This window comes from Ambystoma mexicanum, chromosome 6q (assembly GCF_040938575.1).
Source record: "Ambystoma mexicanum isolate Mex_15411 chromosome 6q, UKY_AmexF1_1, whole genome shotgun sequence".
Classification (NCBI taxonomy): domain Eukaryota; kingdom Metazoa; phylum Chordata; class Amphibia; order Caudata; family Ambystomatidae; genus Ambystoma; species Ambystoma mexicanum.
The window spans coordinates 1115438006-1115463606 of NC_090937.1; the positions used below are offsets into that span (position 1 = coordinate 1115438006).

General features: G+C 46.3%; 1 protein-coding gene across 1 annotated transcript in view; it reads right to left on the reverse strand.

Annotated features, from left to right (window-relative positions):
- Window positions 1-25601, reverse strand: part of SLAIN2 (SLAIN motif family member 2) — a 786196-nt gene that overhangs the window by 363350 nt on the left and 397245 nt on the right. Inside the window, exon 5 of the mRNA XM_069631699.1 lies at window positions 12473-12832. Within this exon, the coding sequence (XP_069487800.1) occupies window positions 12473-12832 (360 nt within the window). The remainder of the gene's footprint in view (window positions 1-12472; window positions 12833-25601) is intronic.

A 25601-nucleotide genomic window follows, 5' to 3' on the forward strand; every position in this document is an offset into this window, starting at 1 on the left:
AGGTCAAGGACTGTGTAGGCTGGAGCTGCAACTTCTTGAGGTTGATGGAGAACCCCAGTTCATAGAGCGTATGCATTGGCCTGGCTGCAGTATTCTCGACCTCCGCTGACAATTCCACGCAAACCAACCAGTCGTCGAGGTATGGGTATACATGGTTGCCCTACGACACTAGTACAATCTCATAAACACCCTTAGGGCTGAATTGAGCCCCAACAGAAGGTCTTTGCGTAGGAAGTGCGAATCCATGACCCGAAACTGTAGGAAGGAGCGATGAGGTTGCATATTTGGGACGTGCAGGTATGCATCCTTCAGGTCCAGGGAGCACATCCAGTCTACCCCACACAGAGACTCCACCATCATCAGTGCTGGCGTAACCATCTTGAATATTTGGAGGGGTAAAGGTTAAGGACAGATCAAGGAGGACTCGCCAGGACGTACTAGGGGGGGTGTTGTTGACTTCCTGTACTGCCTCGTTCACTACCAAAGAGGATCTCCGCAAGGAGAGATGGCATCCCAATCTGTGGGGGGGAGGGGCAAGAGAGGGGGCTTGTGGTATGGGAAGGCAGAAGCCCTGGGATACCACTGAGTGTATCCAGGAGTCCGTGAACCGTGTCTGAAAGAGAAGAGGAAGCCTGTACCCCACCGGAGAGCTGTGAATCTTGATGACCCATTCATTGCTTCTTTCCCTCTGAGGCTGGTGCCTGGGAGGGGGACGGGAAGGAAGAAGCCCTTGTGTGTTGTTTTCTGCTGTTTGCGCAAGTGTTGGCTGGGTGACCTGTCGGGCTGTCTAGTACGGCGGTCTTGGAAGCCCCTAAAACCGCCAGAGGTACGACTTTTGTCAGATCGAGACTGGCCCTGTCCAAAGCGCTTAGAAACCGGCTTTGCAAGTATACCCAGTATTATCAGTGGAAGAGTGGAACAAGTTCCCTCTTTCAAATGGTAGGTTAAGGATACGGTCTTGCACGTCTGGATTAAACCTGGTGGTCTTGAGCCACACCATCTGCCTCATGTCTGTAGCCACACAGATGGCCCCAACGGCTGCATCGATATGAGCCATGGATGACTCCATTAAGTCCTGTGCCAACATTTTGGCTTCTGCGAAACCGGCCTTGAAACAAGCCTATCTGTGAACCGGGAGGAATTCAGCAATCTCCCTCAACAGACTCTGATTTGCGGCAGCTAGCATGGCGTCCGCATTGGCATGCCGCAGGTGGAGAGTGGCGTTGGAGTACACCTTTTTTCCATAGGCCTCCAGGACCTTTACCTCCTTGCCTCAGAGGGTCAAAGTGGATGCGGAAGTGGAAGGTTTGGTGTACATTGACGCTGCCGCTATGACCGACTGGTATAGCTGTGGATGCACTGACAGAAGGAGAGAAGAGAATCGCCTTCTGCTTGCCTGTATTTTGCATCCAGCTGCTTGTTGGTTGGTTGTGTGGAATGGGGGTTTGTCCCGCCCTTCTTCGCTAGGACCTCCACATCCTTTTGTAGCGGTATACCCGACCTGGTGGACGAGCGGATGGTCAGTAACTCAGCTAGGAAAGCATCTGGTTGCTCCATTAGTGGCTGAGGGATTCACAGGTACTTCGCCAGCCTGGCTAATCTGTCATGGAAAGCCCTTGTGGAGGAGGAGGTGTCTTGGACCTCCTCATCCGCGTCGCCCTGGTTCGCTCCGTCCTGCGGGTCCATAGTGTGTACGGGTGGCGTACTTGGGGGCGCCGCAGACGGCAGAGACTTGGCCGTGCTGTTAGGCTGAGCATGGGCCAGGGTCTCCATGGGCTGCAACAATGCCACCGCGGTACTTGGAGCCGGTGGCTGTACTGGCACCAGCGTCTACGGGAGCATAGGGAGGATTATGACCTGAATTATCACCCATTTGCAGTGATTTCATGAGAGTGAGGAATTTGTCAAAAAAGCTTTCTTCACACGCTGGCGAGGCATGCTCTGCACCGCTACAACCATCTGGATTGGCATGTACAGCTGCATTCTCCCTGTGCTGTGTCTGTTCTGGGCATAGCCCATGTCCGTGTAGCACACTTGCCTCGATGTGTTTAGGTAGGAGGTGCACCACATGACCTGCTGCGTGGACATGGGTGACCATTCCACCCGTGGTTTGAAATCCGGCCTCTCGGGTTCGCTGGAAAGGCACGCTTCTGAAGGTGAGGCCTTTTTGACTGGCTGTGCCGCAATTTTGTCGTGTACCGCCCCATGTGCAGCCTGGGAGTCCGTGGATGTACTGGCTTCGGCTGCCGCCCGTTTGCCTGATCGCACAGGCACGGACCTGCCTTGCACTTCAGGTGTAGATCTGGTCGTCTGTTCACACTCGACATGCCAGTAGTGCCCTGATTGTTTAGGTGCCCCCTCAGGCATATGCCCGGTATCAGAGCAAAGCCTCTCGTGAACTGGACCGGAATCAGAGCTGCGTGGTCCTTCAGCAAAGGGACAGTGAGGATTCGTGGACCCCTCGGCCAGTAGCCGACTGAGCTTCAGTACCCTTGCTGATAACAGAGCCTATTAGGCCTCTCCCATTAGATCGCTTCCCAGGGAAGGAGTCGCCTTTGCAGGGTGCTTTTGTGAACATACATACCTTCTTTGTCTTTTTGCTTACGTACTCCTTTTATGTGGTCCAGAGGAGATCTGGCAAACGGCTCTCTCCACCTCACTAGCCAGTTCTTCAGGGGACCAGGATGTAAGTACACTGCCCGCTGTACAGCCTTCCCAGCCGTGGTCTTTGCCTAGGTACTGGAGGCAGAGTGCGTGCGGGTCTGACGTAGGGAAAGAACCGTTACATGCTGGACACTTACTAAAACCCGTCGCGGCTGACATGCGCCGGAAGGGGCAAGGCCCCGGTGGACAACACAAACCTTAATAGGAAAAGGAAATAAAGATAATATTATTGGGACCAATATCCCTGGGGAAGTCTAAACAAGTGGAATTACGAGCCACCCAAAGGTCTCAACCACAGCGTTGGTGAGGCAGGTCTGCTCCCATCGCCGCAGAAATGAGGATTGAGGTGTGGCACCGGTGGGCGAAATCAGGGGAGCACATGCTCGCGGGTCTGTGTCCCCATGCACAATTAAATTTAAAGGGGAAGGCGTTTTTTTTCCAGGTGGAAAGGGTTCTATTCCTGTTCCTAGCGAGGGACCCCATAAAGTATGGAGGAAAGGACGTAGGAGTAAGAAAGGTTTTCAATGCTTTGCGAAACTGCAAAAGGCAATCCATTGTTTTTAGCTCTAATGGAAGACTATTCCAAAGCTTGGGGCCGTGGACTGAAAACTGTCACCCCTTGACACACAGAGGGAGGGTGGGACCATCAACAGAAATGTATCGGCAGAGCGTAACAAACGCAGACGTTGATATCTCATCAGTTTACTAGCCAGAAATGAAGGTGTCAGGTTATGGCATTTATAAATCGCACTTAAGGTTTTAAAATCGATATCTTTAACCGGCAACCAATGTAGACTTTGGTACTTTGTATATCAGCTTCACTGCTGCATTTGGTGCCCTTAGGAGGCGGGACAGATGGTTACCAGGGATTCCAGCTTGAGTTGACCAAAGCCCCTACAACAATGTCATGATCTTTAGAAGGAAGCTATGGCAAGGCAAGTCAAAGGAGCCACAGAAAGTAAAAAATTGATTGTACTTTTTCTCCTACCTGAGATTCACATCCACGGTTGTCTTGCCATAAACAAGGCACGTTTTTAATTTTAGGGCCAAATTTCAGATTGGATACCATGACACAATGTGTGGGTTGACGCTTCTCATGGTCTGACAGAAGATGTTTCGGGGCCAAACAATACTGCCTCAGTTTTATTGGAGTCGAGTTGAAGCCAGTTTGATACCATCCAACTACACTGGAGTTGTATAATCCTCCAGGCACTGCCCAACTTTGAAGATTGAGTCTCTAAAATCTCCCAGCTTCAGAAAGATCTGGGTGTCATCCGCGCAGAATTGGACCCAAACCCATGACTTCTCAATGTTTGCAGGTATATATTAAAACAGCAGGTGTGAGAAGGATGATCTTTGCTGGACCTCACACATTTGGGTGAGAGTCTGACAGGAAACTCCTCAATCTGACCTGCTGCCGGCGTTCCGATAGAAAAGAACCAAACCATTTCAAGGCGTGCTCTGAGACCTTTCCAACCCTCTTTAAGCAGTCTAAAATTATACTGTTTTCTACCGAATCAAATGCTGTGGACAGGTCAAACATTAACAGCCCAGACCACCGTTAATGCAGTTTCCGTGCCGAATCCTGGCCAGAACCCAGATTGGTTAGCGTCAAGCAAAGAGCTTTTATACAGATCATTCTGATCATTGGAGTTATGATGGAATTGTTTCGCTTAGCTGGCAGTACACCTTGCGATAAGAATGCATTAATAAACAGCCATAAAAGGGCGATCTATGGGGCCAAACGTTGGGCTGTGAATGCTGGTAAGTCAAATAGCAAGTTGTTCGTGGTTTTCATTATATTTAAAATAAGATCCTCTGGAACTGGTTTAAAATGTTAATGGTCTTGTACCGCACACGGATGCCACTTGTGTGGTCTTCATGCCCTGTGACGGGTCTGGTCTGCAAGGGAAGGAGATTTGCAGTGTTAATTTGTGGATTTGAGAGGGAGAAGAGCAAAAGAGCTTTGATGTGCTGCTGGCAGTTTCAATTCGGAGAAACCGGTCACTGAGCATTAGTGCGTTTTTGTCAGTAGCCGTCATGTGGTGTTGAGGTGTGACTGTCTGTGGTTTCTTTCAAGTCAGGTGTTGTGAAGTGTGTGTTTGTGGTGCGGTAGGTGGGTGGTTGTGTTTAGTTCAGAGTTTGAGGGTGCGTACGCAGAAAGGTGAGTTTTTTGTAAAGTTGGTTGGTGGCAATACATTTCCTACACCCAACAATCCCTCAAAATGCGATACATTTCCCACCCCCAAAGTTTATACTAGTGCAGTGCCTTTTCCATCCCCAGCAATCCATTCAAATGACACACAATCCCTTTCCCCAACATTCCATCCAAGTACAGCACAGTTTCTGTGCCCCAACAATCCGACTAAGCCCCATTTCTCACCCCTGGAACTCCATCAACGTGTGATACATCTCCCGCTCATAACTGTTCATCTTTCTTTTTTTTCTTTTGTTCAACTGTGTCAACAGTTTTTACAAAAGAAGACGTTTCCTCGTTAGTTTTGCATTATTTCTTCGTTTTGTTTCTTTAGGTTGGCTTGCGAGGGCCAAGTCCTTTCGTACTGCGTCTTCTAAGATAGGGAATCCAACTCGAGGGTGTGCAGGAAGTTTCCCATTGCTATGACTGATCTTCGACTTAGCCCGTTCATCAGGAACGTCCACCAAGTCCGACACGCTTCCTTCCCCCATCACTCCATCCAAGTGTGGTGCACTTCCTGTCCCCCACTGCCAATCCAGTGCAATTCATCACTCACCCCTCCGCAATCCATCCCGGTGCGATACTTCCCATCTCGAAACAATCCATCTAGGTAGGATACATTCCCTGCCCCCAACAGTTTATCGAAGTGTGATGCATTTCCCACCCAAACAATCCATCTATGGGAGCCGAATCAAGCTTGCTACAGATGTTACATAGTGCCTATCTTAGTGCGCAGCAGGGAGTACAAGGCTTAGCTATATTATACCGGATGCAGAATGTGGCTAACCTACACATACAGGCTGAGTGTAGAATGCGGCTAGTTAACACAGTTAGGCTATGCCAGATAAGGTTAACCTATGCTAGTAGGTGTATATATGGTAGTTGGAGTGGTGTTTTTTTTTGTACTCCCCGTTTTTCTCGTATTTTCTCGTACGTTTATTTTGCTTGAGTTTGCATGGTTTGGCGCATTGGATTGTGTGATAGGGGTAGGTCCCTTCAGTTGGTCTCAGCTCATGTTAGGTGTCTTCGGTTAGTCACTGGTTTCGTGGGGTACCTTTCCATGTGTTTTCTCAGTGTGTAGATGTTGCTCAAGTGTTTTACTCCCCTTTGGACCTGAAAAGCCAGGTTTTAAAGGTTTTCTGAATTTTAGATGGTTTTCTGTAGTGCTTTCTTTCGGGCGAGAGTTCCAGAAGTTTAGTTCTATGCAGGAGAAGGCTGATCCTCCATTTTATTTATTTATTGGGTATTTACAATGCGCCTGTACTCCATGTTCTTTCCTCGCGTAGTGTTTAGGTTCTAGGCGGATGTCGTTGCTGGATTTGAGTGTTCTTGCTCGTTTGTAGATTAATTTCTTTTGTATGAATTCCACTCCTTGGCTGTAGATTGCTCTGTGTGTTATGCACATTGTTTTGAAAGGGATTCGTTTTTTGACTGTCAGCCAATGTAGCATCCTTAGCGCTGGTCTGGTCTGATGTGGTCTCTTTCAGGAGCGTTAGAGAAGTCTTGCGGCTGCATTCTGTATTCGTCGGCCATTGCAGGGTATATGTTGTTGGCGTAGTCCATTCTGGACATGAGGGAGCGGATGTCAAGGTTTCTGTGCGTGAAGGAGACGGGTAGTACCTTTTTAATATTGTGCAGATGGAAGAAGCAGGTCTTATTAATCACGTTGATTTATGGTTCTAGTGCAAGCTTGTCGTCCATTAGGATTCCCAGGTTTTTGACTACTTTGGATGGTTCAGGTGGGGGTTCCCAATTATGTGGGCCAGGGGATGTCCTGGTTGTTTCCTTGGTTTTTGGATGAAATCATGATTTCCGTTGTGTCCTGGTTAATTTTAAGTTCACTAGTGTTCATCCATTCGTAGAGTTCTTTGAGGCAGTCTGTTAGCGCGGGGTTCTCCTCTTCATTGCTGTTGATTTTGTAAATTATTTTGGTATCATATGCGTAATTATAGCATTTGAGGCGTGTCTTTTGATGAGGCTAATTAGGGGCATCAGGTAGATGTTGAACAATAGTGGGGATAGCGAGGAGCCCTTTGGTCCTCCACAAGTGGTGTTCTGCGGGGCAGATTTGAATGGTTTTAGCCATATGGTTTCTGTTCTTCCGGACAAAAAAAAAGATTTAATCCAGAGGAGTGCGGTGTTGCAGATCCCCATGTCTTTTTTGACAAGGCGGTTATGTTTGATTGTGTCGAAGGCTGCAGAGAGATCGAGTAGTATCAGTGCAGAGTTAGTGTTGAGTCGGCATTGATCTTTAGGTCGGCCCATATAGAGTGTAGTGCCATCTCCGTTCCTCTCATGGATCTGAAGTCTACTTGTGCCTGATCTAATAGCTGGTTTGTTTTCGATGTGTTCCAGTATTTGTTAGTTAACCTAGATCTCTGAGTATGGAATGTTTGGGAAGTCTTCAATATCGCCAGTTGTATCTTTGAAGAGTGATTTAATGTAGGCTGATTTGAAGGCTTGTGGTACACTTCCTGTTGAAAGTGACCCGTTCAGAATACTACCTAAACCTCTTCATGGTGTTCCTTGTGCAAGGATCACTTTGTAGATGTCTGGTGGACAGAGAACAGTTGAGGAGTCTGCTTTGTTGCTTTTGTTCACCAGGCTGATTAATTTTTCTCTTGAGATTTGTTGAAAGAGGTTCAGCCTGGTCTGTGGTTTGGGGGTTGTTTGAGGTGAGCGGTCAGGTGGGTCGGTCTACTTAGTATGATCCGTTGCATGTTGCCAATTGTATTCTTAAAGTGATCTGCAAGATCGATGCATAGTTGTTGAGGGGTTTGGTGCATTATTGCACCCAGAAGGATTTCTCATCTTGTATATGATGTTGAACAATTCTTTGAGTGCTGTTGGCTTTCGTGATCCGTACATTGTAATATTTCTTTTATGCTTTGAGAATTTCTGCTTTGCATGATTGGATCTTCCTTTGATATGTTATTCTTGTGTCTTGGTTGTAGCTTTTCCTCCATTCTCGTTTTCATTTTCTTTTTTCATTGCTTTGGAAGTGGGGCGTGAACCATCTAGCCACCATATCTTTCTCGATGGGAAGACTTTTTTTTCCGTGGATATGTTACCTATTTTCCAGATCCAGTCCATAAATGAGTTTTTTCATTTATGCCCATTTCTTTCAGGGTGATAATCGATGGCTTTGAGGATTCTAGTTTTTCCTTCAGGTCACTGCTTTTGACGGTTCTCCAGTTTCTTTACCAGATCGGGGGGCTATTTCGGGGCTTGTTGGATGTTTTGATGGTATTTGAACCATGAAGGGTATAGTGACGTGGCGGTGCCTATTTGGATTAGGAATGCTGTTGTGATCGGATTTTCATTGGCGAAAATTGCATCTTGGGTGTGTCCCGCTGTGTGCCTGGCTCCTTTCACCATTTGTCTTAGTTGCATTGTCTCAAGCGGTTTAGTGTTTTTCTGCGAGTTTGTATTTGTATTTATTGTTTTATATAGCGCCTTAATCCAAGGCGCTTTACAATGAACAACCCAATATACATTAAACATGGAACAGTAGAAGCTATAACGGTAAACATGAATCAAACCAGAAAATCTGCATGTAGAACAATTTACATATGAGAAAGAAGAGGAGAGGAGGTGGTTGGGGGGGGGTGGAGAAAGAAGGGGGAGAGAGTAGTGAGTAAAGTGAATAGTAGGAAGAAGGGAGATTTAAAATAGAAGGGGGAGATAAAGAACAAATTGAAGGGTAAAAGAAAAAGGGAAAGAAGTGTAAGAGGGGAAGGAGATCAGGTAGGGCAATGAAAAAAGATTTCAATGTGGACCGGGCAACGAAACATTGTGCGGAAGATGCATCCGGGCGTTCCAATCATAAACCGGCCAGTAAGGATGCGCACAAGGGACCTTCGGTTCACCCAAGAGACCGAGCCCTACACCAGAAGCCGATGGCGTAGTTGTAGGTGTTGCACCTAAAATGGCCACCGTGGTCGTGGCTGGAACAGGCACCATTTTGTCCTCATCGGAGGGGAGCTGTGGCACGTGAGGAAGTGAGGCAGGGGTCCCCGTCGATGGATCAGGGGTCTTAATCTTAGCCTTAACATAAGGAACCTCGGCCGAGCCGGTACTATGAGGCCTGGAATGTTTTTGTGACATACCAACCGCCAACTGAGCCCTCAAAGGAAGGACCTCGGCACTGCCGGTAAAAGAAGAACCTTGCTTCTTTGCCCCCTCAACAGATCTGGTGTCACCACAAGAGCGGGAACGGTGCGCTTTCACCGACAAAGCCTTGACCGGCCTCTCAGAACTGTTGGTAGCTTTAGCCTCTGTACGAGGGACCTCGGACCCAGGCCCGGTAACAGCCTTTTCTGCGCGGGCCTCAAACCTCCATTCGGTAACTACAAGCCCAGCCAAGGCTTCGGGGCGCACCCCAGTTTTGTTTTTGAGGGAAGCCGACAGAAAGGCCTCAGAGCGAGCTCCGGTACCCCACGACTCAGTAGAACTGGGTCTACTAACAGCCCCCACAACGGGCACCTCAGGGCAAACCCCGGTAACAGAGCGATCAACGCCCCTCCCGGACCGAGAGGAACCCGTAAAGGTATCCCCGGTCGGGGTGCTCTGAAAAGTAAAGAACTTACCGGGCGCGTTTTCTTCTCGTCGATGAATGCCTGAAAAAGCAAAGGAGGAGTTCGTCGGAACACCTCCTCCCACCGCTCCAACTGACGTTGAAGTGCCTGGACCGAAAGGGAGTCACAGTAAAAACAGGAGTCCCAACGGTGTTCCGGACCCAAACACTCTAAAGAGGATGGGGATCCGCCCTCGCGAAGTGACAGTGACACGATGAACAATCTAGAAAGTCTAATTTGAAAGACAGACTAGTAAACGAACGCCAGCGAGAGCCAGAGAGGAAAAAAGGGAAGAAAACCTGCCGAGGATGCATGTGCGTCTGGCCCCGATCGAGCGGAGAAAAGGACTAATGGGCGATGCAGAGCCAAGGTGGGCGGGGTTACGGCCGCGTGCCGGGCCCCACGCAGGAAAGAGAGGAGGGACACATTTTTGAAAAAAATGTTGATGCTTTTTACAAAGTGCTCCAGTCCCGTCCCACAGGACGGAGAGATGTCCCACAAGTATGGAGGAAAGGGGACGGGACGTAGGAGTAATATTTTTTCTGGTTTTGAGACCAGATGCTTCGATGTAGTCTAAGTCATTGACGTTTTCTTAGACCGTGCCTTTTTTTGGAGTTCACTAGGCTTAGCTGGCAATATTGGCGCAGCTGGCGTCGACGGTTTCAGCGTGGATGTCGACACTGGCGTTGATGGAATCAACGGTTTAGTCGGGGCCCGAGGGCCTGATGGGCGACATAGGCACCAACAGCATCAAAGGCTTTGAAGGCGTGGATGACCTCTACTTCTCCCCATGTCTCGATTGATCTTTCCCTTTTTCAGATCGAGGCATCGAGGTCTCTTGATGTGGATCCCACCTTTTACCCGGGCTCGAGGGTGTGCAAGTTTTAGGCCGAGACCTCTCCTTTCCGGCTTCCTTAGAAGGCTCCGTCGGAGCATGACTTTGTCCTTCAAAGATGTTCTGCATTTACACACGGAAAGCCTCTCATTCAGCGGGTGTGCTCTTTTTGGACGTGCATGCAACCCTGTCGGGGGAACCGTCCAACGAAGACGTTGACGACCTGTGGTACCTTCTCTTCGACCTCTTTTAGAAAGACAAGTGGCAGGAACCACTCCTTGACCTTAAAAGCTTCGCTTGGCCTTCTTCCTCCATCGGTCGAAGGCCCAGCAGGTCAGGGCTTAGGGGACTTGGATACCTTACCTAGCTTCAGTTTCCCCTTTCGTTCCCCCAAGGCTTTTCCTGTCATGGACTGGCACTTGGAACAAACATTCGTATCGTGGTCCTCTCCGAGGCACCACAGGCAGATTCGATGCAGATTGGTTAAGGACATCTTCGATCCGCAGTGTCTACATTTTTTTAAACCAGGTTTAGGTGTCAACAGTGTAGACTAAGACGACATATCGTCGAGTTGTTCGAAAAACAATCGAGAAATAACTTTCACAAGTTATGAGGCATGCCGGGTTTCTCACAAAGCAAACGCGGTTGCGGAAAAACAGAAATGAGGCCAACGGGCGCTGTGCGTGCTACATATAACCTCTGATGACGCCACCCTCGATGGAGGCCTTCGAGGGACAAATTGATGCAGGGCGCCCTCTGCCAGAAAATATTTCCAAAGCAGCTGAAGCTGGACATTACACGTCAAAGATGAGGAATACGTTGGAGGACACAATCCATTTGAAATGCTCTGCACAATACTGGAACATCTGAACTTGCTATCACAGGCACATGTGACAAAGTGACATTGAGTCTATCGCCTTAGCCTATCCTAAACATCTTTTAATAAATGGCCCTCAGTAAAAGACATTAAGTGAAACCGTACAACTCTACAAAATAGGTTAAACCACAATAAAGCTGGGAGAGTGTGTATCAAGATCTTTCCACGCAGGGTAGAAAAAAACTGGTTGTGACTACGACTAGTGTGAGTAAGGGGTACCAGGAACAGGTAGAGGCAGCAATCATTTTGCCATGCATGGTTGAAGCTGTTTAACTAGCCATTGCTCTGATGGTTGGAGTCGCAGTTCAATATGCAGGGAAACTCTCCATGAAAACTTTGAATAGAGTAAAACTGAAAGTCACATAGGCTAGAGTTCAAAATATCCAGTTTCGGAAAAGTTCTCTCCAACTTAATTGTGTTACCAGATCTCATCCCTGGGAACTGATATTCAATGTTTCTGAATATCAATAAATATACCATGATGGAGAAACTCTTTCCTCCCCTGCCTACAGGTGGAAAAATAGGAAAAGGGTGCACACTTAATGCTGTTCTTCATGAAATTTGGGCCCACACATGAGTATGCATTTCCCCATTCTAAAATTGAGTGGGACAGGGATCTTTAGACATACTTTCTGGGCTTGCATGTAACGCAGGCATTCCCCAACCAGGAGGGAAGGAGGCCAAGCAGGACGATGGAACTGAAAGTCACCCCTACCGAATGAGTGCCTAACCACATTAGCTATGTTTCTCAACCAATTTTATTTATCTAGATGGTTCCATCCAGAAACGACTTAGAAAGTATAATTGCACATGTTTTTAATCCTGACCCACCTCTGAGATGAAAGACTAAAGTGTTTTCAATCATGAAAATGTTAACCCTACTTTGGAAGAGTTATTTGTTCTGTAAACTGTACAATAGAAAACAAAAAGATCTGTAAAGGACATTCAAAATAATTGTGTAGAAAAGACTACTGAAAAACAGCCCCTTAACTACACTAATTGAAAATCAATTACCTATGACATTACAACATGCAGGCAAAGGTTTTACAAGTACACTATAGTGCTACCACTAAATATAGCTCTCATTACGTTTTTTATTATTACAATGCCTACAGACTCCTTAACATCTCTTGCTACAAAAAGGCTCAAGTATGCTGAATTAGCTCGCAAAATGTTAGTGTGTTAGCCATAGCATTCATAACAGAAATTCTCTCTTTCACCTCTGGAAACAACTCAAAATTCATATATTTAACATATTGGTTTCAAAATTCCAAGTTGTTTGATAACCCTCCGTAGGCACTATATAAATTACATTAACATACCTTCATTTTTTATTGTGCTAGTCTGCAGCTCAGATGCATGACCTTGAAGTGACAGACGAGGTTGTTGTAAGCGACTGATGATAGGCTGGGGAGAAGCTCTGCTGTACTCCAGTCCCCGAGCAGGTGATCGAGAACGAGGAGAATTCCTAGGCGACTGTTTTGGTGATGGTCGTGGTGAATTTCGTGGTGATGGAGTAAACCTGGTAACAGATGGGTGTAACGTGTGATGCGTACTTTCCTCCTCATCTTCTAAACTATGAGCATCAAGTTCTTGATCGCTAAACGTGCCTCGCCTTAAAGAGTTGCAAGATGATCCAGAACTACGCCGTGAAGTAGTAGCTGCATACTCCTGTCGCAGACCTGGAACAATACAACAAATTCTTAATATATTTACTAGTCAAATGCTATAATTTACTCCACAACATAAGCACCCTAATAACTACCCCACATTTTTCCACCTGGGATTACCAAGTTAAAAATTACAAATACTACTGGAACATTGGGGAGAAAGGCAAGTTACAAAAGCATACAAGCCATGCATTTTTGCACAACATTACTTTATTACCTAAATCATTCCACAGGTGTCTGCAGCAGCATGTTTGTAAAGTTTCTCTAAAAGAAATAAGTTTAAAAAAAACTGTCCGATATGTCCTTATGCGCATGAACGAGTGAGTGACTTTACGAATAACTGCTCTGGGTAAATAGTTTGCTCTTCCACAAGTTTCTTTCCATGGATCATGAAGGCATGTGCGCACACTCCAGAGTAAATACAGCCCACTAGAAAATAAAGCCAAGAGATAGCTTTGCAAGGATAATAATGTTTTACTAGTACAAAATACAAGTGTCAGCAAAGAACTCTGCTGCTCGAGAGAGCTCCGACTCTGCATCACAAAACTTGGGGTTGTGAACAGAAAACAAGTCACAGTTATATGAGATATATTGGTGTTCCCAATTTGAGGCACCTTACACATGAGCTTGCTCCGTAGGTGATGCCAAGCACTAAATGGCTGGCTCTTCTCCATCAATCTGGCTCTACGCGGGTCAGCTGGGCTCATCCTCGCAGTGAAGGTCAGGCATGCATAAAACACAATATTTCCTAGCTAAACTAAAACTAAGACAGACTATTCATTCATTATGGCAGGCACGTGGGTGGCACAGGAAAGGGGGGCCAGGCAGAGTGGAGGATAAAATAGTCACACTGACCCCTAGATTCAGGTCTTCGTTAACACTGCAGTTCCTGCACCCAAGGTCTCCCCCCTGGGGTTTGATCTGTTATTTACCCTTCCCGGTACCTCATGTTACAAGAGACACATGCTGTTATTGGAGAGCTATACAGTCGTGCAGACTTTAGATCTCTGGTGGGCACCTTTAGGGAGGTTAGTGCCTGGGGGTCGAGTCGGTGAAGTGCGGCCGGCCCCAGCCTGGCTGAGTGGATGGGTGGGGGTCAGAGGCCCAATGGCAGTTTAGTGTAGATGGATAGACACAGCGCTGGGGCTTGGTACGGTCTCAAGCTCTTCGCAGAGCGCATTCTTGGAAGCAATACTAGATATTCACAAGACAGGAGATCAGGGGACTTCTGTGGGAACAGGACTCGTGCAGAGCAGGCTTTGTGTGCCGAAGTTGAGCTTGGCACCTCTGAGTGAACTCGGGACGCTTGCATCGCAGGCCCTCCACGTGCCTTTTCTTGGCCCAATACAAAATTGAGTAACGGGGCAGGGAACGGGCTAGCACTATTCGCCTACTTCTATGTGCTACGGTGCCTTTATATGTGGCCTGTAGGTGGGGGTTGTTCCCCTCCTGTGAGTTATATTGCTTCGTATGGGGTTTGGCTAACTTGGAAGCGCCTAGGAAGGTTGGGATAGGCTCATTTTCATCCCAACAATCATCACATTTAGAATCGAAAGGCAGGAAGTATCCATAAAGTGTGTAGACGTTCAGCAACTCAGTCTGGCCAAACGCTGGCTAGTTGACAAAACAATTTATACAGTATAAATAAATGGAAATCCAGGATGCAGCTCTAATGATCTGAAAGATGTATAACGATGCCACTAACGTGACAAGGGGTGGCTGGTGGATGTGGTCACTAGCCCCCAGACACTTTAGGACCCCCCAGGACAAAGCAGACTGCAAATCAAAATTGGATTAAGGAGCAAATGTTTTTCAGACCATTGCTTTGTAATAGAACTGGAGTTGTGCACCATACAGTCATTGCATTTGCAAAGAATCTACAAATATATAGTTCCTTTGAAACTAGCAAGAGTGTAACCATACCTGCGGCCCTATAGAAAGCTGTACAGGGATCAAAAGCATTGGCGCACAGACACCCCACATATACATCTTGAATCCTGGCTTGTATTTGCTGTTCTCTCGCAACATTATGTGTTGCTACAGAATTCTGCAATTGTATTCGCTCTCCCCTCTTGCTTCTCCACTTTTCCACTGCTCACTCTGTTCTCTCCTCCTCCCCATCTCCTCCCCTTACTTTCTTCTATGCACTTTCAGAATTGTCCTTGAGCAAGTATTGATTGTCTCTTCCCCTACTTGGTTTCTCAATAACAGCACTATCTGAAAAGTCGTCAGGCCTAGTAGTTAGTCACTTGTTTTGTTCCTCCCCTCCCTTTCTCCACCCCTTTCCCTCACCTTTTGTTAATCTCCGGCTCTACCAGAAATGTCATCAGCCCTAGTACGGTAGTCTCCTGTCTGTTTCAGTTTCCTTCCAACTCTCCCCCTCATCTATGTCTTAGCTCTTGCACTATCTGAAATGTCACCAGGCCGAGAACGATCGTTAATTTCACATTCTTAGCCCACCTCTGACTGAGGGTACGCTCCCGCACCGTCATTTAACCAGGATACCAGCCGTCGAATTCGATCCTTCAGGGTTTTCTGGGAAAAACCTTTACATATTTCACACTGGTCTGCCGAGTGGTGAGGGTGGAGGCAATAAATACAGTCTAAATGGCCGTCCCCCTCGTAAACCTTCAATCCGCACGTGGCACACGGGCGAAATATAGGTTTTCCCGACATTCCGATAAAATTAACAAACTCACAGGAGCTCGCAATTCGAAAAATCTAGCAGTAGAGACTACGCGAGGAGATCCCACTATCTTTGGAGACGGTTGAAATCTGACGGGACACACGGTGGCGGGGCTTTTATATCACTACGTCCTACGGGGCATGCGTGGACGGCCCCAGAGAGGACGTAGACGTGGATAGGACACACAAGTGTCGGAAGTTTTTTCCTATAGGAAACGACTATATATATATACCGAGAGTTCCCAGTCTGACGACGGGGAATATTCTAAGCATGTGAATCCATGAAAGATACAATGCTGGAGAATTGTATTTTCCATTGTTCCCTCCCTTGCCTTGAAGCGCTTTGAAACACATTGTGTATAGGCGATATATAAATAAACTATCATATCAATGTGCCAAGTGCTGGGTGGTCCTTCCCACAGGCAGGAGTGGGGCGGTAGGTTTGCCTCAGAGAGGTGTGTAGAGAATGTATATGAAGAAGGCTCACGGTCAAGTGCTAGCATAGTAGAAGACTTTAAGAGGGTATGTGGGCAAGTGTCCATCGTGAAAAGTTTTTCTGCACCGATTGCCCTGTCTGAAGCTTCCTTCTAGATGGCTGAAGTGCATCGCGATAATCCCAATTACCTGGAAGTCGGTCTGCGACAGTCTGCCATTCAAGGCTGTTGAAGCCCCGGTTTGGGGGTTATCTCGGAACACTTTCAGAAAGAATAACTTAATTTTTCAAAATGATGGAAGTCTAGCTAGCTCATTCTTAACTGAAACAATTAGCTGACAGAAAACACATATTTTGAAGTAACTCATTCCCTCCCATTAGCACAAAAAAGGGAAATACATCGACACAGATAGGCTGCCATGCAAAATGAAGAAAAATGACACTTTAAAGCAGGGAAAGTGACCTGAGAACACAGGATGCCTTGTGTCAGTTACACCTCAGTTATTATTAACATAATGGGTAGGAAAGATTATGTTCATCGTTTGGTTATGTGCCACCTCCTCTCAGGAAGGCAGGTGGGCTGTTTATGTATTTAACCTACCTGTGATCGAAAACTAGGATTCCAAGTCAGTATCTTTTTTATCTTCATTGTGGAAAAATCAATTAATAGAGTAGCAAACTCATCCTGACCAAAGGAGTGGGCAATGGGCCAGAAAAGAGGCCGACAGATTAGAGAAAAATAATTAGGAGAAATAACCACACTTGTTTCAGGGAATTTAGACACCACAGCATCTAAACCAAGACAATAGTAAGTTCCAATCATAGTTCCAAGTTCCAATCATATGGACTGATCCCCATTTAGCAACTTTGCAAATGTCACACATCCATATTCTTGAGAGGAGCCGCAGTGGCTGCTTTTGTTCTTGTTGTGCGAGCCAAATGTCTACCAGCAAGGGGCTTTGCTAGCTTTCTGATCACGTTAATGAAATAAATCATCTGGCGATGAATGGCTGAGCATTTATTGTACAGTAGTTACTGAACAGTTGGACACACATTCGAAAAGTAATGAACTATAAGTTCTAATTGACACGTTACAATTTTGGAAAATCATCTAAGGTCACTTGGTGCAAAGAGCCTGAAACGAATTTAGCCTCTTGGCTGATGTTCTGGCCACAAAGAAAGCCACATTTCAAGAAAGATTTTGTATTTCCTATGTATGTATCCCCTCAAATGGAGAACCAGCAATTCGGACAGAACATTCAATTCCCAGGGAGAAGGACGCCTGACAGAAGGGCACTAGTTTTTCAATGAAATCCATAATCATGGGAAATTACGAAAAAGGATTCCTGAGAAAGGCGCTTTATGAAAACTGTTGGCTGCTAAATATACCCTTGCAGAGGAAAGCTGAAAGCTAGATTTTACAATCTGAAAATAAAGCAGTAAAGATCTGATCTGCAAGGCAGCCTCTGATGAGAATGAACTCCGAGAGTGACGGGGGAGATCAGAATACCACAGCTTTGGAGGCGTCCTGCATCAATTAGAATCATGGATGATCTGGATTGAGTCCATGCCTGGATCACCTGCAGTAATAGGATAATCTGAGGGAAAGCGTACAGAAAACTTCCTAACCCGTTAATCAAAAAGGACATTGCCCTTGGATTTTGGTTCTGCATACCTGGCTGCAAAGTTTTTAACATTTTGATGTTTCTGCTAATGATCTCCAAAAATGACTTTGGCACGAACATTCCAAACACCCAGAAGGTGCACAGCTCAGAAGGTCCTATATATTGTTAGCCATCAATGCCAGATCATTTCAGACTACAATACATTGTCCTTCTGAATAAACACAATAAGATGACAATGTGCTCTAAACAGAATGAACTAGAATACATATATACAGAAATAAGGCAATCTAGAAAAGTGGCTTACAATTGGGTGCACAGAATTCAGAAGCCTAACACCCCTAAAGAAACAGAAATTATGAATATCGGGCAACACCTCGAAGTTACAAATTTACCTTCAGAATAATGTGCCTCATCACTGCTACATACCATTACACTCCACAAACATTTACAAGCTTTCCAGAGAGGGCAAAGCAGTTCGATAACAGAGAATTACTTGGCAGCTATACACAAGGTAAACCTCCCATGATTACACGTTTAAACTCATCATCAGAACCAGCAAGAGAGGGAGGAATTGCTCTCATACAAAGAGTCTATGTATTAATATCACACCCTCAGAACACATTACAGGCTGCACATCTCTGCTCCACCCAAGCAATCTCAATGCCAATCTTCCCTTTCATCTACATACCACCTTCAGAAAACCCCATTTTTAGAGAATCTGGTGGACATGGTAGATAACCTTTCAGAAGACCACCACTACCCCAGCCTAGTGAGAGATCCCACTCCCAGATTAGAGAAGAGCTACTCAATCACCAGATGACATACCTTAGCAAACTAGTCTAAGGCGAAACCTACATGGCCAGACACTTTGAAATCTTTTGTAATAAAAACATCACTGCTGTCTACTCCCAGACTATGTACACCTTGGTGGATAACCTCTGCATCAAATTCATCATTTTCACCCAAGCAATAACACTGCCAAAATCAATGCATGCTCTACCAAAGTCAAATCGGACCATGGAAGAATATCAAGGTGGATATATATATACTCCTGAAGAAACTCGAAAAATCCAAACCCCAGCCCCTAACCAGTCAGTGGGAGCATCAGACAACTCAACCTTTATATGTGGATTTCAAACACTCAACATACTAGCCCAAAAGATGACCATTAAAGTCTCACAAAAGCACAAGACGCCAAATGGTTTACCTCCAAACTGAACCGCTTAAAAAAGCAAAACTACAGACACAAAAGAAAGTTACATACCAACAGACAAAAGGATTGACAGCTTGGCTCAACAGAGCGGAATTGGTGTAGGTGAAAAACATTCACTACGCACGCCACATTGAGTTAGCAATACATGGCGAGATAGACCAAGCTGTCCACAAATCCAAAAACCCTTCAGTCTTTAACCGCAACATACAAGGAGCTTTGAGACTCCACTGCAGTCCGTTTTGCCAGGCTTCAATGTGCAATCACCACTAGCCATTGTCGAGTGATAATTCACTCTTGGTAATAAATGGTGTGTTGTATGCATGTGAGGTAGTGGAATTTATCATAGGGGATCATTTACACTTTGCCTAACTAGTATCTCAACTTGATAACTTTACTCCTGCTTTAGCAACAAAGTTCAACAAATCCAGGACTATATGGACAAGAAAGGACCATCAAAAACAACCCCCATGATTCAAAACAGCATTGAGAGGCTTGTATCCCTTCTCAGTACATGATTTTTAACCACACCCAAACACTAGTAATTCAACAAATTCCCTTGAAGGCCCAGGCCTACTTAATCTCTACAAAGGGAAATTGAACCAATCTGCACACCCCTCATCCACTTCCTATCCCTCCTTAACCCATCTAATGAGCAATGCAGCATCTCTTTTGCTTTGAAAACTATTCGTCTAGTATTTCCTTAAAGAAAAAAAGAAAAAATAGGAGATGCCAATGACCCAGCAAACTACCGACCGATGTCAAATACACTTCCCTGCAAAAATTCAAGTTGATCTACCAGTAGTTTCAAGAATGTTTCTTAACTACCTCCTTCCTGAGTCTCAAAGGGGAGTCAGATCAGTGAGGGAAGCAGAATCTACACTCTGCTATACAAGACAAGCTCAAGCACTGCAGGACAACTTTACAGTGCTTTCATCCTACTGAACATCTCCACAGCGTTCTAAACTATCAGCCATAACATTCTGATAACTTTAAGGACTGCATCAGATTGAAACACTGACCGGGACATCGGGCCCCCACATGTGCACCTCAGTGGGAGGCCGGCTGACTAGGTTTGTCAAAGAGTGAAGACAGATCACCACAGACAAATGCTGGATGCTCTCGCCCAAGGGCACACCCAGAAAGCAAAGGGGATATTTGTCCAGCCAATATCAAAGACTGTGAAACCACCTTAGCTCTGGTCATCACTGCCTTTATAAATGCCTCTTTTCCAACAGGTTTGGCTCCCCCATGCCTTAAAGAAGCTTGGGTACGCCTGCTCCTAAAAAAGAAAAAAAACACTAGACCCTACCTCCCCCGACAACTACCACCCCATCACCAGAGTGCCCTTCCTCTTAAAGATCCTGGACAAAGCAGCATACACTCAAGTCCAACAGTTCCCAGAAAATAACTATTTTGGGTAAGCGTCAATCTGGCTTCCGCCCAGGACATGGGACTGAATCAGCCCTACTAGATTTTAAAAATCAACTTTGCGAAATTATCGACAAAGGGAAACCAGCACTACTCCTCCTCGATCCATCTTCAGCGTTTGACCTAGTCGACCAGAAAACCCTTTGTAAACACCTCATTACTGCATCTCAGTTCTCACTCAAAGCCACCTCCTGGATCGCCTCCTTTCTCAAAGGGAGAGCCAAGTGTTCTCAGACCAGGAATCTGCAGCAGCCACCACTATACACAGGAGTACCGCAGGGGTATTGCGTCGCTCTCACGCTCTACAATAACTTTATGAAACCAATTTTTGACATCCTTGATGCGTTAGGCATAGCGTACACAAACTATGCCGAAGACACCCAGGTCCTCTTCTCTCTCACCGGCATGTATGAAACAGACTGCATAACACTTCATGTGGTTTACACCACAATCCAGGCTTGGATGGCGGCTAACTGGCTCTGCTTAAACGGAGAACAAGTTACTTACCAACTGGTAACGTTCCTTCGATTGAATGTTCCTCCAACGTATTCCTCATCTTAGATGTATTACATCCAGCTTTAGCTGCTTTGGAAAACATTTTCGGCAGTGGGCGCTGTGCGTCAATGCCGTCGAGTCGATGGACCCTCAAAGGCCTCCGTCGAGGGTGACGTCACCGGGTGTATAAGTAGCACGCGCGGCACCCGTTGGCTTCAGTTCTGTTTTTTCCCCCTTCATTATTGATTTTTCACTGTGTAGACTGTGCTGGCAGACAGGTATTTGCCTTGCGAGAGTTAGAGTGGCAATAACCTGGAAAAATCTACAGAGGGGTAGGATGAGAGGGCGATGAGGAATATGTTGGAGGAACATCCAATCGAAAGAACGTTACCAGTTGGTAAGTAACTTGTTCCAGTGGATTGTGGCCTCCAAAGTATTCCTCATCTTAGACTCACAAAGCAGTATGGGCAATTTCTCCGGAGGAGGGATCAGATTTTTTCGATACCCTTAGATGGCTGAATATAGTACTGCTTTACCAAAATGCAGCTCCTTCGACTCGGAAGCATCCAGGCTATAGAATTTTGAAAAAGTATGCAGCAAGGACCAAGTTGCTGCTTCACAAATGGACCTTATAGGAACACCTCTTTGTAGGGCTGTTGAAGAGGCGATGCCTCTGGTGGAATGAGCTCTTAGACCTTCTGGTGGGTCTTTTTGTACTAATCTGTAGCATTCTGAAATACAAAGCACAATCCAGCGTGATATTGTTTGCTTTGTCACTGACTGACCCAATTTCTTTCCTGTGTAGCCAATAAACAGTTGGTCGTCCACTCTAAGCTTAGAAAGCCTAGAGATGTAAAAGCTTAAAGCTCTTTTTGGATCCAACCGGTATAATTTTTCCTCCTCCTTACTAGGATGAGGTGGAGGATAGAATGCGGGTAAGACAATTCTTTGACTTAAATGAAAATCAGATACCACTTTTGGTAAAAATTAGGGTTTAACCCTCAACACATCTCTGTCCTTATGGAACATAGTATAGGGTGGCCCAGAAGACAGTGCCTGCAATTCGCTCACTCTTCTTGCAGATGTTGCAGCAACTAGGAAAGCAGTTTTCCATGTCAGCAATCTTAATGGACAAGTGTGCATAGGCTCAAAAGGAGCACACATTAAGAATTTTAGGACTAGATTGAGATCCCAAATTGGGACTTGAAAAGGGTGAGGAGGAAACACATTAGTGAGTGCTTTTAAGAATTGTACTATCAAAGGAATTTTGAAATAGGAGCATTCTTCAGACGAGCACTTGAAGATGGAAAGCACCGCAAGATAACCTTTAATGGTTCCAACATTTAGACCTCTATGTGCTAGGGACAGGAGGAAGGACAATACTTCCGGAATAGAACATAAAAAAGGATCAACATTCTTTTCACTGCACCAGTTGCAAAACTTTTCCCAAAAGCAACAGTATAGAGACTTTGTTGCTGGCTGCCTTGCCGAAAGCAACACCTCCATGACGTCATCTGCGAGGTCCCAATCCTTGTATCTCAGCCTTTCAGATACCAAGCGTGAAGGTTGAGGGTTTTGACCTCTGGATGGAGAACCTAACCCTCCATTTGAGAAATAAGGTTCTCTCTCTGAGGAAGACATACTGGGGGACAGATGGACATGTCTAGAAGGTCCGGGTACCACGTTCTCCTGGCCCAATCCGGGGCAATTCGGATCATGTGGCTCCCGAAGCGTCTCAGTTTCCTGATGACCTGAGGAATGACGGGAATCGGAGGGAACGCGTATAATAGTGGGAAATTCCACTCCACTACGAACGAATCCCCCAGGGCTCCTCTCGGGGGATATTCCCTTGAGCAATACCTTTCTCACTTCCGGTTGATTCTGGTCGCAAATAGGTCTACTTGAGGGGTTCCCCAAAGGGCGAAGATCTCTTGAATGACTTCCTGAGCCAGTTCCCACTTGTGAGACACCGTGCTCTGCCTGCTCAGAGCATCTGCCGTCATATTCTCCTCCCCGGCTAGGTGAACTGCCGTTAGAGATTCCTTCTTGAATTGCCCAATACCAGAGCTGCATTGCCTCTCTGCACAGAGGTAGTGACCCTACACTTCCTCTGTTTAGAAAATTCATGGCCACTGTGCTGTCCGTCATTATCAGGACATTTTTTCCTCTGACAGACAGCAGGAAAGCTTTCAGCGCTAGTCTGATTACTCTCAGCTCCAGAAGGTTGATGTGTAGTTTGGACTCTGATGGAGACCAATGACCGCTAATTGTCAGATCGTTGGCATGAGCTCCCCACCCTTTGAGTGAGGCGTCCATCACTACTGTGATCTCCGGCCATGGTTGCCAAAAAAGTTCTCCTTTCAGGATATTCTCTAAACAAGTCCACCATAGAAGATCTTGACTAACCTTGTTCGGAATCTGGAGAAGATCCGTCATTCGACCCGAGAACTGGGACCATTGAGTCTTTAGAGCCCATTGAAGGGATCTCATTCTCAGACATGCCTCCGGCACCAGAAAGATGCAGGATGCCATGAGGGCGAGTAAACTTAAGAAGTCGTAGGCCTGAAGATTTTGTGCATGTTGGAATTTGCAAACCATCTGAAGAATGTCTTGAGCCCTCAACCTGGGAGGCGAGCTCTTTCCCAGGGATGTGTCTAATATGGCTCCAATATATTGGAGCCGTTGAGGTGTTATTTGTGACTTGTTGAAATTGAGGGAGCCAAGTCTGTGGAGGAACAGGCAGGTGACTTTCAGGTGATCTAGTGCCTGTTCGGCAGAACGTGCTTCGATCAGCCAATCGTTCAGGTAGAGGTAGACATGAATCCCCCCTCTCCTGAGGTGCGCTGCCACCACTAGCATCAGTTTGGTGAAGACCCTCGGGCGGAGGTCAATCCGAATGGCAGGACTCGAAACTGATAGTGTGAGTCGCCAACTACGAACCTCAGGTATTTTCTGTGCTTGGAATGATTCGGCACATGAAAATAAGCATCCTGGAGGTCCAATCACACCAACCAATCCTGCAGTTGTAGGGCCTGAAGGATCTGAGAAAGGGTAACCATGTTGAATTTGTCCTTCCTGAGGAACTTGTTCAAGTTTCTTAAGTCCAGGATGGGTCTCAGTCCTCCATCCTTTTTAGGGATCCAAAAAACTACAGGTAGTACCATCCCTTGTTCCTCTCCGCTGCAGGTACCGGTTCTATAGCACCATTCTCCAGCAGGGTTAAAACTTCCTGCTGTAGGAGCGGGTCTGAAAACTTCAAAGGGTGTCTCCCTGGTGGATTGCTTTGAGGTTGCGTTAGAAAAGGAAGGCAATAACCTTGGGCTATTATTTCTAGAGCCCAAACATCTGAAGTGATGGCTTGCCATTCTTGCAGATGCTGTGACAGCCTGCCTCCTACAGGTGTCTTGTGATGTAAGTCCTCAAAGCGGTTTTGAGGTGGTTGCTGCAGCCGCTGATGGCAGAGAGGCTGTAGCTGGAGCTAGCTTTGCATATTTTCATCGTCCACCGCGAGTGGCCTTTCTCTGGCCCCTTTGACTGGCCATTCCTCTCGCCTTTCCATATGACGAGTAGTAACAACAGCATTGTCCCCTCCAAGATTGACTTGATGTACGAAAAGGCTGAGGTTGCCTGATGGCAACTCCCAGAGACTTGGCAACTGCCTTTGAGGTCTGCAACCTCAAGGCTCTCCTCAGCCTTGCTGCCAAAAAGGTGAGACCCGCCAAAGGACATGTTTAGAAGACTGTTCTGCACGTCTGGTGCGAAACCAGACTTCCGTAACCATGCAAATCTGCGCATTACCGTGCTAGTGCCCATGTACCTGCTCACACTACCAACAGTGTCCAATACAGATTCAAGGGATTCCTGCATAGCCTCCTTTCCATCTAGAACGATGGCTAGGAATCCTTCCCTTTTGTCCCCTTCTGGTATGTGCTCCGCCACCATCGCAATGCACTCCCACAGAGTGTACGAAAACTTTGCCAAGGCACATGTGGAGTTGGCTAATTTTAATGCCATACTACCAGCTGAAAATACCTTCCGTGCCCAGCCATCCACACGCTTATCGTCCCTGTCTGGAGGGATAGAAGGGGTACGCCAGTTTGTTAGAAGCTGTGGCTGCCTGTATGACCAAACTCTCGGGAGTTTAGACAGATAGCCAGGGCCGCTACTGGCAGGGCGATATTTTGAAGTAAGGGATTTATTCACTGGCGGAATAGAATCCGGAGTCTCCCAATTTTTGGCAACCCTATTTTGCAAGGCTACGTGAAAAGGTAGTATTGGGTCTTCAGTAGGACCATGATCCAATATGTCTGTTAGATCATCTTGGATGAATTGGCCCATCCTAAATCTATTACTTTTGTCATTAATTGACAGTATGATGGACTGGCATGTTCTCCTGGTTCTGGTTGACCAAAGTCATTTTCAGGAGACGTATCAATACCTCTTGCATTGTGCAGTGATTCAACCAAATCCCTCATTCTGCTTTCTTCTGAAATCAGGCATTCAGGGACATTTGGAGTGCCATATTCTAGCCCAAAAGGTACATTCATCGGATTTCTCCTGTCCCTCAAAAATTGAGGTCAGGGACTTAAAACTCTTTCCTAGGAAGAGGTTTGAACACCTTTTCTGGGAGAGGTGGAGGAGGAGTGTTAATGGGTTCTGAAGGCATCACAGGTCTTGTAGCCTTCTCTTTCCCTTTTTCTGGCTGATCTGGCCGAACTGGAGGCTTCGGCGTCGAGGGCTTTGGGGTCGACATTGATAAAGGTGTCGACGTAATACCAGTCTTCGATGGCTTCGAGGGCACCGAGGCGCTCTTCAAAAACTTGCCCTTCGAGGTATGTTCGTTCTCGGATGGCGTCGGTGACCTTGAGCGGTCGATTCTAGTGGCTTTTCGCGCTCACCGTC